Source organism: Mixophyes fleayi, chromosome 11, assembly GCF_038048845.1.
Source record: "Mixophyes fleayi isolate aMixFle1 chromosome 11, aMixFle1.hap1, whole genome shotgun sequence".
In the NCBI taxonomy this organism is placed as follows: Eukaryota; Metazoa; Chordata; class Amphibia; order Anura; family Limnodynastidae; genus Mixophyes; species Mixophyes fleayi.
In genome coordinates, this window is record NC_134412.1 from 1,950,121 (window position 1) to 1,970,552 (window position 20,432).

The following is a 20,432-nucleotide window of genomic DNA, read 5'->3' on the forward strand; positions in this document are numbered from 1 at the left end:
ATACTAAGGGGGGGGGTCCCATACTATACTAAGGGGGACTACCTATACTATGCTATACTAAGGGGGGCTACCTATACTATACTATACTAAGGGGGACTACCCTATACTATACTAAGGGGGGCTACCTATACTATGCTATACTAAGGGGGGCTACCTATACTATACTAAGGGGGACTACCTATACTATACTAAGGGGGGCTACCTATACTATACTATACTAAGGGGGGCTACCTATACTATACTATACTAAGGGGGGCTGCCTATACTATACTAAGGGGAGCTACCTATACTATACTAAGGTGGGTTACCTATACTATACTAAGGGGGACTATCTATACTATACTATACTATACTAAGGGGGGCTACCTATACTATACTAAGGGGAGCTACCTATACTATACTAAGGGGGGCTACCTATACTATACTATACTAAGGGGGGCTGCCTATACTATACTAAGGGGAGCTACCTATACTATACTAAGGTGGGTTACCTATACTATACTAAGGGGGACTATCTATACTATACTATACTAAGGGGGGCTACCTATACTATACTATACTAAGGGGGGCTACCTATACTATACTAAGGGGAGCTACCTATACTATACTATACTAAGGGGGGCTGCCTATACTATACTAAGGGGAGCTACCTATACTATACTAAGGTGGGTTACCTATACTATACTAAGGGGGACTATCTATACTATACTAAGGGGGGCTACCTATACTATACTATACTAAGGGGGGCTACCTATACTATACTAAGGGGAGCTACCTATACTATACTATACTAAGGGGGGCTGCCTATACTAAGGGGAGCTACCTATACTATACTAAGGTGGGTTACCTATACTATACTATACTAAGGGGGGCTACCTATACTATACTAAGGGGGGCAACCTATACTATACTAAGGTGGGTTACCTATACTATACTAAGGGGGACTATCTATACTATACTAAGGGGGGCTGCCTATACTATACTATACTAAGGGGGGCTAGCTATACTATACTAAGGGGGACTACCTATACTATACTATACTAAGGGAGGCTAGCTATACTATACTAAGGGGGACTACCTATACTATGCTATACTAAGGGGGGCTACCTATACTATACTATACTAAGGGGGGCTAGCTATACTATACTAAGGGGGACTAACTATACTATACTAAGGGAGGCTAGCTATACTATACTAAGGGGGACTACCTATACTATGCTATACTAAGGGGGGCTACCTATACTATACTATACTAAGGGGGGCTACCTATACTATACTATACTAAGGGGGGCTACCTATACTATACTAAGGGGAGCTACCTATACTATACTATACTAAGGGGGGGCTGCCTATACTATACTAAGGGGAGCTACCTATACTATACTAAGGTGGGTTACCTATACTATACTAAGGGGGACTATCTATACTATACTATACTAAGGGGGGCTACCTATACTATACTATGGGGGGCTACCTATACTATACTAAGGGGAGCTACCTATACTATACTATACTATACTAAGGGGGGCTGCCTATACTATACTAAGGGGAGCTACCTATACTATACTAAGGTGGGTTACCTATACTATACTATACTAAGGGGGGCTACCTATACTATACTAAGGGAGGCTACCTATACTATACTATACTAAGGGGGGCTACCTATACTATACTAAGGGGGGCAACCTATACTATACTATACTAAGCGGGGCTACCTATACTATACTATACTAAGGGGGGCTGCCTATACTATACTATACTAAGGGGGGCAACCTATACTATACTAAGGGGGCTACCTATACTATACTATACTAAGGGAGGCTGCCTATACTATACTAAGGGGGGCTACCTATACTATACTAAGGGGGGCTAGCTATACTATACTAAGGGGGGCTACCTATACTATACTAAGGGGGGCTGCCTATACTATACTAAGGGGGGGCAACCTATACTATACTAAGGGGGGCTACCTATACTATACTATACTAAGGGGGGCAACCTATACTATACTAAGGGGGGCTACCTATACTATACTATACTAAGGGGGGCTACCTATACTATACTAAGGGAGGCTACCTATACTAAGGGGGGCTACCTATACTATACTAAGGGGGGCTACCTATACTATACTATACTAAGGGGGGCTACCTATACTATACTATACTAGGGGCTACCTATACTATACTAAGGGAGGCTACCTATACTATACTAAGGGGGGCTGCCTATACTATACTAAGGGAGGCTAGCTATACTATACTAAGGGGGGCTACCTATACTATACTAAGGGGGGCTGCCTATACTATACTATACTAAGGGAGGCTACCTATACTATACTAAGGGAGGCTAGCTATACTATACTAAGGGGGGCTGCCTATACTATACTAAGGGGGGCTACCTATACTATACTAAGGGAGGCTAGCTATACTATACTAAGGGGGGCTACCTATACTATACTATACTAAGGGGGGCTACCTATACTATACTATACTAAGGGGGGCTACCTATACTATACTATACTAAGGGAGGCTACCTATACTATACTAAGGGGGGCTGCCTATACTATACTATACTAAGGGAGGCTACCTATACTAAGGGGGGCTACCTATACTATACTATACTAAGGGAGGCTAGCTATACTATACTAAGGGGGGCTACCTATACTATACTAAGGGGGGCTGACTATACTATACTATACTAAGGGGGGCAACCTATACTATACTATACTAAGGGGGGCTACCTATACTATACTAAGGGAGGCTACCTATACTATACTAAGGGGGGCTAACTATACTATACTAAGGGAGGCTACCTATACTATACTAAGGGAGGCTACCTATACTATACTAAGGGGGGCTACCTATACTATACTATACTAAGGGAGGCTACCTATACTATACTATACTAAGGGGGGCTACCTATACTATACTATACTAAGGGTGGCTAGCTATACTATACTAAGGGGGCTACCTATACTATACTAAGGGAGGCTACCTATACTATACTAAGGGGGGCTACCTATACTATACTATACTAAGGGGGGCAACCTATACTATACTAAGGGGGGCTGCCTATACTATACTATACTAAAGGGGGCTACCTATACTATATTATACTAAGGGGGGCTACCTATACTATACTATACTAAGGGGGCTGCCTATACTATACTAAGGGGGGCTACCTATACTATACTATACTAAGAGGGGGCTGCCTATACTATACTAAGGGGGGCTACCTATACTATACTATACTAAGAGGGGGCTGCCTATACTATACTAAGGGGGGCTACCTATACTATATTATACTAAGAGGGGGCTGCCTATACTATACTAAGAGGGGGCTGCCTATACTATACTAAGGGGGGCTACCTATACTATACTAAGAGGGGGCTACCTATACTATACTAAGGGGGGCTACCTATACTATACTAAGAGGGGGCTACCTATACTATACTAAGGGGGGCTACCTATACTATACTATACTAAGGGGGGCTGCCTATACTATACTAAACTAAGGGGGGCAACCTATACTATACTATACTAAGGGGGCTACCTATACTATACTATACTAAGGGAGGCTAGCTATACTATGCTAAGGGGGGCTGCCTATACTATACTATACTAAGGGGGGCAACCTATACTATACTATACTAAGGGGGCTACCTATACTATACTATACTAAGGGGGGCAACCTATACTATACTATACTAAGGGGGGCAACCTATACTATACTATACTAAGGGGGCTACCTATACTATACTATACTAAGGGGGGCTACCTATACTATACTAAGGGGGGCTACCTATACTATACTAAGGGGGGCTACCTATACTATACTAAGGGGGGCTACCTATACTATACTATACTAAGGGGGGCTACCTATACTATACTATACTAAGGGGGGCTACCTATACTATACTATACTAAGGGGGGCTACCTATACTATACTATACTAAGGGAGGCTAGCTATACTATACTAAGGGGGGCTACCTATACTATACTAAGAGGGGGCTGCCTATAGTATACTATACTAAGGGGGGCTACCTATACTATACTAAGGGGGCTACCTATACTATACTAAGGGGGGCTACCTATACTATACTAAGGGGGGCTACCTATACTATACTATACTAAGGGGGGCTACCTATACTATACTATACTAAGGGAGGCTAGCTATACTATACTAAGGGGGGCTACCTATACTATACTAAGGGGGGCTACCTATACTATACTAAGGGGGGCTACCTATACTATACTATACTAAGGGGGGCTACCTATACTATACTATACTAAGGGGGGCTACCTATACTATACTATACTAAGGGGGGCTACCTATACTATACTATACTAAGGGGGGCTACCTATACTATACTATACTAAGGGGGGCTACCTATACTATACTAAGGGGGGCTACCTATACTATACTAAGGGGGGCTACCTATACTATACTATACTAAGGGGGGCTACCTATACTATACTATACTAAGGGGGGCTACCTATACTATACTATACTAAGGGGGGCTACCTATACTATACTAAGGGGGGCTACCTATACTATACTAAGGGGGGCTACCTATACTATACTATACTAAGGGGGGCTACCTATACTATACTATACTAAGGGGGGCTACCTATACTATACTATACTAAGGGGGGCTACCTATACTATACTATACTAAGGGAGGCTACCTATACTATACTAAGGGGGGCTACCTATACTATACTATACTAAGGGGGGCTACCTATACTATACTATACTAAGGGGGGCTACCTATACTATACTATACTAAGGGGGGCTACCTATACTATACTATACTAAGGGGGGCTACCTATACTATACTATACTAAGGGGGGCTACCTATACTATACTATACTAAGGGGGGCTACCTATACTATACTATACTAAGGGAGGCTAGCTATACTATACTAAGGGGGGCTACCTATACTATACTATACTAAGGGGGGCTACCTATACTATACTAAGGGGGGCTACCTATACTATACTATACTAAGGGGGGCTACCTATACTATACTATACTAAGGGGGGCTACCTATACTATACTATACTAAGGGAGGCTACCTATACTATACTAAGGGGGGCTACCTATACTATACTATACTAAGGGGGGCTACCTATACTATACTATACTAAGGGGGGCTACCTATACTATACTATACTAAGGGGGGCTACCTATACTATACTATACTAAGGGGGGCTACCTATACTATACTATACTAAGGGGGGCTACCTATACTATACTAAGGGGGGCTACCTATACTATACTATACTAAGGGAGGCTACCTATACTATACTATACTAAGGGAGGCTACCTATACTATACTAAGGGGGGCTACCTATACTATACTATACTAAGGGAGGCTAGCTATACTATACTAAGGGGGGCTACCTATACTATACTATACTAAGAGGGGGCTGCCTATAGTATACTATACATTTGCCCTGCATGGCTTTAGAGATGACCCACTGTGTGTAAAGTCATCACATCTAGGTTTTCCGAAATGTTACTACAACCAAATTCCTGTAGTTCTAAATCCCGCCTACTTTTGTGTTGGCCCCACCTACAGTTATTTTGGTCCCGCCGACATGAGGCCACTTCAATAATTTTTTCCAGGGCCACTTTAAGTTCCCAATCCGCCCCTGGCTGACATTATACAGAAAGTAATACATATAACACACATATCCATATATTATGCCTCACTCCTCAGTGCCAGCTTTATACAATGCAGGGACGCTGCGCTGAGAAGCCGTTATCGGGAAAATAAATTAGTTTTAATGTTTTTAAGGATATAGAGGCCTCTGAATAAGCTCATATGATTGTAAGTCCCCCATAGTAAATGAGTTTTTGGGGATTACAGCATGTTACAGTAAAGAGGTTATATATATTAGAGGATTGCTGCAGGTATTAGATTTCCCGATCTCTTTAATCACAAATGCAGTCCCCGTAGGTGTCTATATGGACTGTGAAATATCCCTGTTTATCAAGCTCCGAAATTTGGAGCCGCTGCCCTGGTTGAAGAATTTCTTTATATAAACACGTTAATTAATTTCTTATCACTGCGATAATAACATAATGAAAATATGAGGGGTCATAAACACGTAAATAGTCCCCATAGCGCTGTCTGCTACAGTGTTTCCACTAGAACATTTTTTGTGCATTGGGATTTACTTGGTGCAGGACTAAGGGTTGTTTGTGAACATGGAGATAGTGCCCCAACCACCAATACATTTGTATATCTACAAATGCTTCTGCAGTGTTTATCCACTTTGTACATAGGAGCTTGCACTCTGTCTACAGCTGTACCAGTAAGATCAGCCAACACATGGTTCTGTGGATCTGTCTGGGGATGTACATAGTAAATTTCTCTCTATAAAGTCCTAACATGATAAGAAAATGTTAGTATCGCTCTTTCATGAGATGACATGTAGCTCTGTCCATAAGTCAGTAAAATGATCTATTTAACTAGCGGCAGGAACAGTTCAGTCTCTGCGCCGTTCCCAGGTCACTCCTGGATGTCCCTCGGCTATAGACATTTTCCAGACCAGTAATTCTATTTTCACTCAATGTAGCTCTAATGAAGAGGCATCTAATTATCAGCATTTAAGAAGTATTACTTGTTAATGAGCAGCTGGGGAATGTTTTTTTGCTGGAGATTAAAATATACTACGTTAAAAACGACAATTGTGTAGTAATATTTGTGACAAAGTTACGTTCATAGAAAGTAACAGCTAGAAAGGAATTGGCGGAACAGCCAACCGCGTTACGGAATCCTGCACCATCTAGCGCATTAACCCTCATTTGGGGCCGAAGCAATTTTTTTTCCGGATGGTCAAAACAGTTAGAAATCAATTTGAAAACACTTTATTCTTTAAATAAAACACTTTTTAACGTTTAAAGCTTTTAAAATATTTTTATATATAATCTCAGTTGTAACTTTTATATATTTTTGTATCAGTGGAACTGAAGTCCCAAGTGTGAGCTTTGCATGCGCTTATCTACAGAGAAGGGGCCGGAAAGTCACCTCTTATTACTTCATGCCACTGTCACTGACGGAGAATTGCTCATTTTTTTTCAGCTGCAAAATGTATGTGTCAGGGGGTAGATGGGACAGAGCAATGTTCTTCAGATCTCTAGAGAGGTCAGTAATGTAATAATCTGCAGAATATATCACTATGTATCTGTCAGGGGGTAGATGGGACAGAGCAATGTTCTGCAGATCTCTAGAGAGGTCAGTAATGTAATAATCTGCAGAATATATCACTATGTATCTGTCAGGGGGTAGATGGGACAGAGCAATGTTCTTCAGATCTCTAGAGAGGTCAGTAATGTAATAATCTGCAGAATATATCACTATGTATCTGTCAGGGGGTAGATGGGACAGAGCAATGTTCTGCAGATCACTAGAGAGGTCAGTAATGTAATAATCTGCAGAATATATCACTATGTATCTGTCAGGGGGTAGATGGGACAGAGCAATGTTCTGCAGATCTCTAGAGAGGTCAGTAATGTAATAATCTGCATAATATATCACTATGTATCTGTCAGGGGGTAGATGGGACAGAGCAATGTTCTGCAGATCTCTAGAGAGGTCAGTAATGTAATAATCTGCAGAATATATCACTATGTATCTGTCAGGGGGTAGATGGGACAGAGCAATGTTCTTCAGATCTCTAGAGAGGTCAGTAATGTAATAATCTGCAGAATATATCACTATGTATCTGTCAGGGGGTAGATGGGACAGAGCAATGTTCTGCAGATCTCTAGAGAGGTCAGTAATGTAATAATCTGCATAATATATCACTATGTATCTGTCAGGGGGTAGATGGGACAGAGCAATGTTCTGCAGATCTCTAGAGAGGTCAGTAATGTAATAATCTGCAGAGTATATCACTATGTATCTGTCAGGGGGTAGATGGAACAGAGCAATGTTCTGCAGATCTCTAGAGAGGTCAGTAATGTAATAATCTGCAGAGTATATCACTGTGTATCTGTCAGAGGGTAGATGGGACAGAGCAATGTTCTGCAGATCTCTAGAGAGGTCAGTAATGTAATAATCTGCAGAGTATATCACTATGTATCTGTCAGGGGGTAGATGGAACAGAGCAATGTTCTGCAGATCTCTAGAGAGGTCAGTAATGTAATAATCTGCAGAGTATATCACTATGTATCTGTCAGGGGGTAGATGGAACAGAGCAATGTTCTGCAGATCTCTAGAGAGGTCAGTAATGTAATAATCTGCAGAGTATATCACTGTGTATCTGTCAGAGGGTAGATGGGACAGAGCAATGTTCTGCAGATCTCTAGAGAGGTCAGTAATGTAATAATCTGCAGAGTATATCACTATGTATCTGTCAGAGGGTAGATGGGACAGAGCAATGTTCTGCAGATCTCTAGAGAGGTCAGTAATGTAATAATCTGTAGAATATATCACTATGTAACTGTCAGGGGGTAGATGGAACATAGCAATGTTCTGCAGATTTCTAGAGAGGTCAGTAATGTAATAATCTGCAGAATATATCACTATGTATCTGTCAGGGGGTAGATGGAACAGAGCAATGTTCTGCAGATCTCTAGAGAGGTCAGTAATGTAATAATCTGCATAATATATCACTATGTATCTGTCAGGGGGTAGATGAGACAGAGCAATGATCTGCAGATCTTTAGAAAGGTCTGTAATGTAATGATCTGCAGAATATATAACTATGTATCTGTCAGAGTGATGTTATATATGTAGATTAGTGGTCTAATTCACTTTGAAATATAAATTGAGGACATGCCATCCCTAGAGTACACAGCGACACGCGTTTCGCTGCTATATGCTTAGTGAAGGCAAACCAGCTGCCGGCAGCGTGGAACATTTAAACTTATTCCGACCAATCATCAGATACCCTGAGAATCATACCCAGATTGTTGGTGTGTACAACGCCTTTAATAACTATTTCCTCTGGTTTTCCAAGTGTAAACGTTAATCTAACAATAGGTGAGCGCAGCCCACACCTTCCTATCTGTGTTATACAACTCACTGTCTAATCCATAAACACTAATATAAAAATCCACAACTACCCAAAATCTCTGTGATCTAACAACTCTATAATCAATAATTACCCAGGATCCTATTACAGCTATAATTAGCCACACTGATTTCTACCTTGAGGATATATTACAACGTACTGTTTAAATATAATAATAATGAGTTTACTCACAATGTACAGTATTTAACTCACTACACTTTACATAGTTTAATAAATAAGCTGAAACACTATCCTCATTGTGGTGATATAAGTAATTTATGTATATATACACTATATATCAACATTTATTTATATATAGCGCCAGCAAATTCCGTAGCGCTTTACAATTGGGAACAAACATTGATAAGACAATACTGGGTAATACATACAGACAGAGAGGTAAGAGAACCCTGCTCGAAAGCTTACAATATATCACTATGTATCTGTCAGGGGGTAGATGGAACAGAGCAATGTTCTGCAGATCTCTAGAGAGGTCAATAATGTAATAATCTGCAGAGTGTATCACTATGTATCTGTCAGGGGGTAGATGGGACAGAGCAATGTTCTGCAGATGTATAGAGAGGTCAGTAATGTAATAATCTGCAGATGGAACAGAGCGATGTTCTGCAGATCTCTGACTGATCAGTAATGTAATAATCTGCAAATGGAACAGAGCGATGTTCTGCAGATCTCTATGACAGATCAGTAACTACAGATGATACATTAGTATATCAGTAACACTAGGACGCTCTGGTTGGTAGAAGTTACACAGTGATGGATTCACTACATATAAGAAAACATTTGCAGAGTTACAATGGATACATCTCAGGGGCTCCTGTACTCCCCCCGCCCCCCTCTGATTCCTGTGGCTGATAAAGAGTTAAGTGATTGTGGTGTGTGACACTGCAGTGAGTCTGCGGAGGGTTTGTTAATCCTCGCAGCCCCCTGAAGGGTCACCCAACGTTCCTCTAATCCTCATCCACAGAGATTATCTCCTACTCTGTAACCCAACCAATAACCGAGCTGCTGCCGCAGTGATACTAAGAGCTGGAGATGAAAGCAGGTGCCCCCCATGTACATACCCTCCGTACGCCCCAAACGTGAAACTCCTCTTCCTGTGGTTCATGGTTATACTCTGTACCACTCTCTGTGTGACTGCAGACTCTTCCCAGCTCTTACCCTGTACAGCTGGATGCACCCTCCCCCTGCACTGTGTGTGTGTGTGTGTGTGTGTCTGTGTGTCTGTGTATATCTGTGTGTGTGTCTGTGTATCTGTGTGTGTGTCTGTGTATATCTGTGTGTATGTGTTTGTATATCTGTGTGTGTATACGTGTGTGTATCTGTGTGTGTGTGTGTATCTGTGGGTGTGTGTGTGTATTTGTATCTGTGGGTGTATCTGTGTGTGTGTGTGTGTGTATCTGTGTGTGTGTGTGTCTGTGTGTATCTGTGTGTGTGTGTGTCTGTGTGTGTATGTGTATATGTGTGTATCTGTGTGTGTGTCTGTATATCTGTGAGTGTGTGTGTATTTGTATCTGTGGGTGTATCTGTGTGTGTGTGTGTGTGTGTGTGTATCTGTGTGTGTGTATGTGTATATGTGTGTATCTGTGTGTGTGTGTGTGTATATGTGTGTATCTGTGTGTGTGTCTGTATATCTGTGTGTGTGTATGTGTATCTGTGTGTGTGTATGTGTATCTGTGTGTGTGTGTCTGTGTGTGTGTGTGTGTCTGTGTGTGTGTATGTGTATATGTGTGTATCTGTGTGTGTGTCTGTATATCTGTGAGTGTGTGTGTATTTGTATCTGTGTGTGTCCCACTTTCCCCATGCAGTCCTCACTCACCTACTGAACTCTCTCACACTTTTTGGGTCAGTTTGTCAAAGAGATATTGGGACCTGATTAATAATAATTGTGTTTTTGCCCTGTTAGTTATCATATATTATTGCAGCGATGACAAGTGACTTTTCGGGGTAATTTAATAGGATGCTGTCCCGGCGCTGACGTTTTATACTGAGTCTATACTGCGCATGCGTAACCTGCGGTGCTGCGGTAAAGGGCGCAGGGGAGAGGGGTCCGAAGATCCCTCCCCTGCGAGCCCTCCCCACAGGATTGAATGGTGTTAGCCATCAGAGACAACGGAGCTAAAACTGCCCAGACCGCAGCCCCCGTAATACATAATGTGGTACTTTGTCTCCAATGTCCTCCTGAAATGAAGACTTTACGTACCATGTGGATAAAGAAGTCTCTGCATGGATTAGGGCATCATAAAGTCTGGGATATTTTGCAGGATTTTGGGCTTCTCCCAAATTCCCAAAGCCCCTGAAAAATATTATGGTAACTAAAAAGTGGAGGAGTATTTGTAGCGTATGAGTTAATTTACCCCCATATAAAATATATTACCCCCACTTTGTACTTCCTATGTATAATAAGATGTGTTTACAGCTGAATAATGATACAAATACCATAATTCTATACTTCAATATATCTGTTACTGTATTACCGCTTCTCTTCATGCTACATTAATAATGTCATGTACCAGTTATTGGCCCCTCTGTACAGTACATGTCTGTCTCGGACTGGGGGGGGGGGGGGGCAGTTCCTGTAGGAAATTATTTTGTGGGAATGGAGCTGTGTTACTTACTGATGATATTCAGGCAGGGGGTGTAAATCTTTCCATCTCTGTGACCATCCCTCAGTATGAGAATATAACGTTGCTTATCCACCAAGGGGTAATTGGATGAGGAATAATCTGCAATCTGCTAATAGAAAAGGTACCAGGAATCCTCTGTATAAGAGCAATGATGGGGTCCTGTAGGTATTCAGTGACCTCTCTCTATAGTGTTACCTGCCTTATCTCTGTGTATATCTAATACCATCGCTCTATCACTCTGTCTTATCTGTGATTCCGGATTTCCAGGACACTGGGTGACACAGATTTGCTTTTACTTCAGACCTGTCAGACTGCTATTTATCTGGTGTTAATGGATTTCCAAGCTCTGCTCCACTTCAAAGTTTCACGGGGTTTAAGTATATTTACAAAGCTATTCGCTATTGACTGAGGGCACTTGGCCGTCACGTGCATTAACCCTGTCCTCTCCCTTTTATCAGCGCCTGCAATTCATCTATATACCCACGTGTGGGACTCTGTGAGTATCTGAGACACAGAAGGGACAGTGTGCGTTTGTGGAATGTTGTATCACTATAGTCACTGTGCTGACTTCACACACGACAGGAGGGGGGGACTCAATGACCCCATTGTTAGCCAAACAAGCGCCTCTCACTCCAGTGATGTCATATCTACAGCAGTGTGAACACAGAGGAGGGGGACTATTTGTTTAATTCCAGATTCAGGGTGATTAGAGGGTCTCCAGTCTCAAATAGGCCATGAAAGAAAGGTTCATTATGAATCAAAAAATTGTGGAGATGCAATTGCCTTTTTTTCTTTCTTTTGCGAGATCATTATCCAGTTTTGGCCAATTATACAGGTACACGCATGGGTCATTGCATCAAGATGTAACATATGAGAATATGTGTCAGACGTTGGGTCTGGAGAGGAAAGGGCATAGAAATATCAGCACACTTAGATAGGACCAGTTTCTAATTTAAGGTCTACAAATGTAGATGATTGGATGCTAAGAAAACAGCCGCTGAGGCGTTGTATAGAGCACTACGCGTTTCACCGTACACAGATATTTACATGTTGTCAGGTCCATTAGCAGAAATGTCATTATAGCTGCTTTTACACAAAGCCACACGTAGTTCAGGCTTCACCATTTTGTCTTATTAAACCCTCAATTTATTTGAAAACGCGTTATTTTCCAAGAGAAAGCATTTTCCAATATCTGTTATGTACGCACATCCAATAAATGGCCACTAAATGCATCACCAGGATAGGAGACCTTATATCTGATCCCGGAGCTCAGAGAGAAAATCTTTCTATGGGAAATAAAGGCATTTTTAGTATCCAGACACCACGTTTCTCCAGACATTTTATACATTTCATTGGTGTTTCCTTAGGACTAGAAATGACCAGATAGGTACACGACAATCTCTATATTTAGGGTCTTCAGTTTCATCCAGTGTGAGCACATTATATCATTTCTGTCAGACTCCTAATATTATTTGTTCATATAAAGAGCAAGGGAGAGACTGAAATACGACGAGATTGGTCATATTGACTGTCCTCCAAGATCACAACCAGCATCAGGGAACGGCGTGAGTTCCAAGCTCAGGAAAGACTAATAACATTGGATTAATAGCAGCTGGAAGAAGACAGTTCCATGTATGCAGTATAACACGTAGACAGAGGCCACACACAGCTGGGGCGTGTAAACAGGGAAGCTCTAAGATATCACTGGAATGCGCCGGAATATAGACACCAATACCTTGCACCTAGAGGAGTAACATGGCCACTCAATTGTAGAGACAGCAGTCAGGCGGTCAGACAGCAGATTGGGGGGGGGGGACAAGCATTCGGTGGGTATATTCCATTAACCTGTGCTGTGTCCGAGAAATGTCTGGGGGGTTCTGCTAAGCGAAACGTGTCTCTTTTCAGTCAGTGCTTATTGCATAGAACATGTTTTGGCTCATTAATGTTCATTAGTGGGAAATATTTTCAGAGGTTACCAGGGATAATCTTATACTACAACCCCCGCCAGTGTGATTGGAGTCTGGCCCATCTGCTGCATCATATGCTGATTGACAGTCCCAGTGCTTGGTAAGAGCGAGTACTGTCAATCAATGTATGACTCAGTGCTTCAATTCACATTCCCAGGATCAAAGTATAGGGTTCTCGTTACCATCCAGGAGAAAAAAGCTGTTCCCATGATCGGACATCAGCTGTAACTTGCAAATAGTAAAGCTAGGTGCAAAATTATCCTTATTATATAACTAATAACTATTAGCTCCAGTAAGATAGATAATAACATTGTTACCCTGCATACATTTGGCATTTCGTAGTAAACTTTGGTTGGCTTTGGGAGATGGACATCATAGGGTCCATACGTGTGCCCATCATATGATTCAATTCCGGAGGAGGCCATGGGCACTGGGTCTGCTCCTGATCCCTGGGGTCAGTTGTGTGGTTCCTGCCCCAGTTCTTACCCCTTGTCTATCCTTTGACTTTGATACTGTGCTACATGTCCCTGTGTCCTCTCCTGTGGGGACTGAATTCAGGACTCTTCTCTAGCAGCCAGCTCACCGTTCCATTCTCCGAGAAGAAGATTCTGTTCTTCTCCCTGGATACAAGTCCCGGTGGGAGCAGAGGTTGGGTGAGTCAGACATGATTGCTCTTTTGTTGGCGCGTCACTCGGACATGGCGCTCAATCGGAATAGAAGGTTTACGGAATTATTGTTGACAGGTCTGATCTATTCAATGTCTTCTTCCCTTACACGTCCTTCAAATACTTTTTTATACTTTCCGTTTCTGTCACCCCCTCTGTTCCTCTCGTGCTCATAGGATTCAATTCTTTCCTGACCTTATTCTCAACCACAAGCACGTTCCCGGCAATGTCAGTGTATTTTAAGTCATTACTACTGATATTTATAAAGCCAACGTCAGATGGTGACTGGACTCGATCTGATGTTATCTGGTGCCCTCTGTCTGCACATAGTGTAATGACTCGTTCAGCACCAGGGACAGGGAACAATCTCATACAGTATATCAGTATATTATAATAACTCAGAGACCACTCATGTACTATAGTAATAGTAAGTCGATCTATCTATGTATCTCATATCTATCTATCTATCTATCTATCTATCTATCAATCTCATATCTATCTATCTGTCTGTATGTATGTCTGTCTGTCTGTATATCTATTTTCTGGAGTCTACTGTGTCCGCACCGCACTGGAAAGTGTAGAAACAGCTATTGTGATTGATTGACGGATTGATGGAATAACTGATTAAGCAATTGATTATTTGCATATCTGTCACGTTATGCAGACCGGAGAATCTGGAGCCATTTGCCAGATATTCGGAATGAGATCTTATGTGTACATGAAATCTTGGCTCGGCAATAGCCCTGCCATCTGATCTGCATTCCTGCCTCACACATTGGGTACAGCTGGCAGCCTCCCTGGGCACAGAGAATAAAGATCGCACTCACCGCATGGCACTCCTCTAAATGAGGGTAAACAACATCTGCCACTCTGCACCTCACCAGATTAACCCTCCCCAGCCCTAACGCATATCTCTGCCATCCTACAACCGTCTTTCTTCATTACTGACCAGAACCTGTTACCTGGATATATGGGGACATTGTTCTAGGTTGTTCTAGGTCACAAGGAGATGACATTAGGATTCAAACCCGGGTCTGTAGAAAGGTTCCCAGTATCCTTGCAGTCATCGTCCTTGCCCACTGTGCTCGCTCTTCTACCAGACTATGCTGGCCAAGTATGTGTCTCCTACTGAATCCTGGTCGTCTGGCCTCTGGAGAAAGTCTCTAAGGATCATATAAAAATGTTTAAATCTCCCCCCCCCCCACCCCCACGGCTCTCATGCACATTGTTGGGATGTATTGCAACAATCTACTCTTACAAGCTGCACGTCGATCTGCGCCACAAGATGGAGGATCTGCGCCACAAGATGGAGGATCTGCGCTTGCCCAAAATGTTGCACCTTTTGAAGTCAGCAGCTGGGCGTATCGGGCATTGCATTGCTACCTAAATGTGGGCTGGGTGCAGTCATTTATCATTTTCTGCCCATGCTTGCAAGGGCAAGGCAGTGTACATTGATGGGTTTTTCCCTGATTACCAGGTAACCTCAGAACCTCTTCCTCCCTGAAGCTTTGGTAACCGGGAGTCATCATATAATTGACAAGACGGATTTTGTGCCATCTAGGAACAGTTATATGTGCTAAACAATCTTTATAAGCACACACAAGCGACACTCATAATGAAGTCCCGATGTCCCTCACTCTCATCATTCACTCAGTATAAGTTGGTAGTGAGTGGTCTCTACCATTTTACAGCCAATTATTCGAGGGGAGAATGCAGATTTTCTTTTTCCTAAGAGGCTCAGTAGACAGACCACTCTGGTCCAACTACCACATTTAATAGTAAGTCTGACATAAGATGAATTATCTCAGCATTTATCAACTTTAATACACAGTGAATGATCCAATCGCCTTCCCATATCCTTCTGAAAATCTCCCAAAATAACTTCAATTACTGAATGTTTAGACTGAGTGAGTAATATGGCTGCAAACAATCAGATACAATAGTAAGCTTCAAAGTCGCTATTGATTGTGAATGCTGAGCTGTCAACCCAGCGTCACCAGCTGAAAATTACCCCACTCTGTTATCCTATGAACGTGCCCCAATACTCCCACAGCAGACGCGACAAAACAGATTCATCTCCACGTATCTGGTCCTCACAGAGGTAGCTCAGGGCTTGCGGACGGTATTCTTGGGACATCTCCACGTATCTGGTCCTCACAGAGGTAGCTCAGGGCTTGCGGACGGTATTCTTGGGACATCTCCACGTATCTGGTCCTCACAGAGGTAGCTCAGGGCTTACGGACGGTATTCTTGGGACATCTCCACGTATCTGGTCCTCACAGAGGTAGCTCAGGGCTTGCGGACGGTATTCTTGGGACATCTCCACGTATCTGGTCCTCACAGAGGTAGCTCAGGGCTTGCGGACGGTATTCTTGGGACATCTCCACGTATCTGGTCCTCACAGAGGTAGCTCAGGGCTTACGGACGGTATTCTTGGGACATCTCCACGTATCTGGTCCTCACAGAGGTAGCTCAGGGCTTGCGGACGGTATTCTTGGGACATCTCCACGTATCTGGTCCTCACAGAGGTAGCTCAGGGTTTACGGACGGTATTCTTGGGACATCTCCACGTATCTGGTCCTCACAGAGGTAGCTCAGGGCTTGCGGACGGTATTCTTGGGACATCTCCACCGATTCTGGTCAAAGCTGGAAACTAAATCAATTCAAAAGTTTATTTGTTTATTAAGTCTGACCAAATCCAGAACATTCAGACAAATAAGAACACTCCATAATTTCCCCAATGTTTGGGATCCAATCTCCCTCCATCTGTCCATAATGTTGTCCTCTCGTACATAGGACTAGACAGAACTGACACTCGAGCAGGTTACTGAGGCACAGTGCATCATACACCTATAATACAGATGTAATCTCATGCAGGGGCTGGGGCAATCTGCCCCCCGGTTCGGTCCCATAGTGGGCAACCTTGGGCTGGGTAACTGGCCACCTGCATTTCTTCCTTTACAATGTTCCTAATAGGCTGCTGAGCCGAGTCTCGCCCGAGCCCTCCCCTGGTCTGATGCTTGTTCTGTTATGTCCCTGCGTTTGCTGAATACAGCGAGATTCCCCCTCAGTGACACATGGTGTCAGCATCAGGCTGGGAGTATAGACATCGCAGTCCCGCAGGTGACGCAGCTGCTCGCAGAATGCAGAACCAGCACATGTTATGTAAGCCCCAATCCCCGGGTGTCAGCATGTGCTATATCTGTGCGGAAACTGTGACCAGGAGCCTCTATATACAGAGCGATACAGAAAATATAATGTTCTTACAGTACAGTACGAAACAGCCCACAACCTCTCTGAGTTACAACAACCAAATTATTGGTATTGAATTCAATATTCATGCTTTGGATAGGGGTCGGGAGCTGTCTCCCCATTAAGCCCAATTAACAGAGCCCAACATAGCTCAAAAATAATAAATATTCTGCTGCAAAAATATTTTTTACTCCTTAGTCCTCTCCCTGGTAGTTCCAGCCCGAGATTACATATCAAACACACAGATTCTGTGATAAATATATTAGCAGGACATCACTGGTAATGTCAGGTAATATTCCTCAAGTATTCTCTAATCTCTTACGGGTCCTGGGATGGGGAGGAAGGAAGGGAGGGCGGGCGGGCCACCCCACAGCCCAAGGGTAGGTGACAGCAGTGGTGATCTACCTGGGTGCAGGATGAACACTGAGCACACACACACATATATATAACTCTGTTTGTGAATCCTCCATTTATTCTGCAAGAGGTTTAGGAAAGGATACTGTGCGTGACTGCAGCTCGCACAAGGTAGAGGGTTTAAGTTTTTCTTTTTTTAAACCCATACAGGCAAATGTGTATGTAAGATAGCCGCCCCCCTGTGACCTGGTAATGGGCACCGTGTTTTCATGGGGCAGCGGTGGGTACGAGGGTTGGGCTTGTCTTGTAGAGGGAACGATATTCATCTGCCGCAGTCTGAACATTCACTAATTAGGTCACTGGCTGTTAATAAGTGGGCTCTTAGCTACAATTAATGGAATCAATTGTGCTTGGTCTGCAGATGCAACAGTCATACGCTCTCTGCACACGGAGCTGGGATTATTATAAAGATTACGCTACAGTCCCATAGTCACAATATGATCAGTGAGGAGACATGGAGCTTGTGTAGCTGGCCTGCATCTGTGCTGTCACTTTACTATATACACACACCCTAATTTACACCCTCATACACACACCCTCATACACACATCCTAATATATACACCCTCATACACCCATCCTCATATACACCCTCATACACACCCTGTGAGGATACCGGGTCTAATGTAACCTTCTGGGCCGCACAGCTGGCCTACCCGGTACCTACCCAAGGTTCATAATCACCCAGGCAAATATCCGAAATAAAACAAATAAGTTTATTTAACAAAATGGTAGCACGAAACAGCAATAAACATATTTAATAACTTGCAACAAATAACACTACAGTCTGACACAGACAACATACAGGGTATAAAGAAAACACCTCACCGGTATCCTTGTCACTTTCAGGGACTGCTGTCTATCAATCCAAGCTTCTCCCCTCTCTCCTTTAAGGCTACCAGCAAACGTAGCGGCCCTAAGTCACTGTCACTCCGCTTTCAGCTGACACACAGCTCCCCAAGACCTGGAGAGGTAGATCAGGGCAACGACAGTACTCCAGGGACCGATTGTCCCGTTCTTGTCAGGGGCAGAGAATTATATCTCAACGCCAGCCTGACCTCAGCTATCACTTTGTAGTGAATGCCAATTTGCTGTTCTCTAGAGCTCTCTTTTAAGCCCAAAAATGGTTGCAATTTCAGGACCTGCCTGGTCCTTTTCTGTGTTTACCTTTTCACAGGTAAACATACAGTCAACAGGATAGCAGATGAGACTCTCCTGATTTAATTAGGAACAGGTATTGTTCTGTGGCTATACAGCAGAGTTTGTTAAAACAGGAGAGATCACAATCCAGACACATTTACATTTAAATACACAATGCAGCCCTCTGTAGTTAAACATAGAGCTCACATCTAAACAAAGATGAGAGACCCCCTGGTGTGCTGTACATTCATACAGGACTGGTGGACAATAACCCATTTGCCTAGACTGAAACATTGCACTAGTCTGCAAGATAACAATACATGCTGGCAGACATTTTACTACTTGCAAAGTAGAATATACACAAGTCTAAATATGACTGATAAATATGGGGAACCAAAGGGCTAGAAAAAGTATGTTTTACTATAAATGTTTTTATAGTCCACAGTTGACAGGTTGAGGTGATATTAATACTTTGTTTCCCCACAAATCCTCATACACACACCCTCATATACACCCTCATACACACACCCTTATATACATCTTTAGACACACATCCTCATATACACCCTCATACACAGACTCTCATACACACACACTCTCACCCCCCCACTCATATACACCCTTTCACACAAACTCTCTCATATACATCCTCATACACACACCCTCACCTTCTAATATACACCCTCATACACACACCCTCACACACCCACCCTCTAATATACACCCTCACACACACACCCTCACACACACACCCTCTAATATACACCCTCATACACACACCCTCACACACACACCCTCTAACACACACCCTCATATACGCACACACATATACACCCTCATACACACACACACCCTCATATACACACAAACACACACACATATACACACCCTCTCCCACCGGTGGTGGTCATTTCTGTGAATGCAAAAATTCCGACCACACTTACATTCCTGTTGTTCAGAAATCAATGCAAAGAGCCGACGGGTGTACAATGTTTTTTTGAAAGATTTGTACATTGTTCACCCGCCGGGTCCTAGCATTGCTATCTGAACATCAGGAATGTAAGTGTCGCTCTTTAAAGTGACGTCCATCTGTGCGACGGTATCTTCATGTATCGCAATTGTTGGCTGTCACTTTTTTAAACAGTCTGTATTTACACTTTGTCGGGAATCACAGCCTTTGGGTTCATCATGTCGCTGTAAGTGTGGTCGGCATTTTCGCATTCACATTATCCTACCCCACTCACTCTCACACACACACACTCACTCTCACACACACTCACTCTCACACACACACACTCTCACACACACACACTCACTCTCACA

The 20,432-nt window shown here is 43.0% G+C and overlaps 1 protein-coding gene across 10 annotated transcripts in view; it reads right to left on the minus strand.

Annotated features, from left to right (window-relative positions):
* Positions 1-20,432, minus strand: part of RAP1GAP (RAP1 GTPase activating protein) — a 122,949-nt gene that overhangs the window by 96,184 nt on the left and 6,333 nt on the right. For 4 of the 10 annotated variants that reach the window (XM_075191364.1, XM_075191370.1, XM_075191371.1 and 1 more), the window contains exon 1: positions 10,110-10,156. The exons of 3 other annotated variants lie outside the window; for them this stretch is intronic. In XM_075191364.1, coding sequence (XP_075047465.1) covers positions 10,110-10,153 — 44 coding nt within the window. In that variant the 5' untranslated portion in view covers positions 10,154-10,156. Of the gene's footprint in view, positions 1-10,109; positions 10,157-20,432 lie in introns of those variants that run through there. 3 more of the 10 variants (XM_075191378.1, XM_075191366.1, XM_075191368.1) reach the window with 3 other exon arrangements.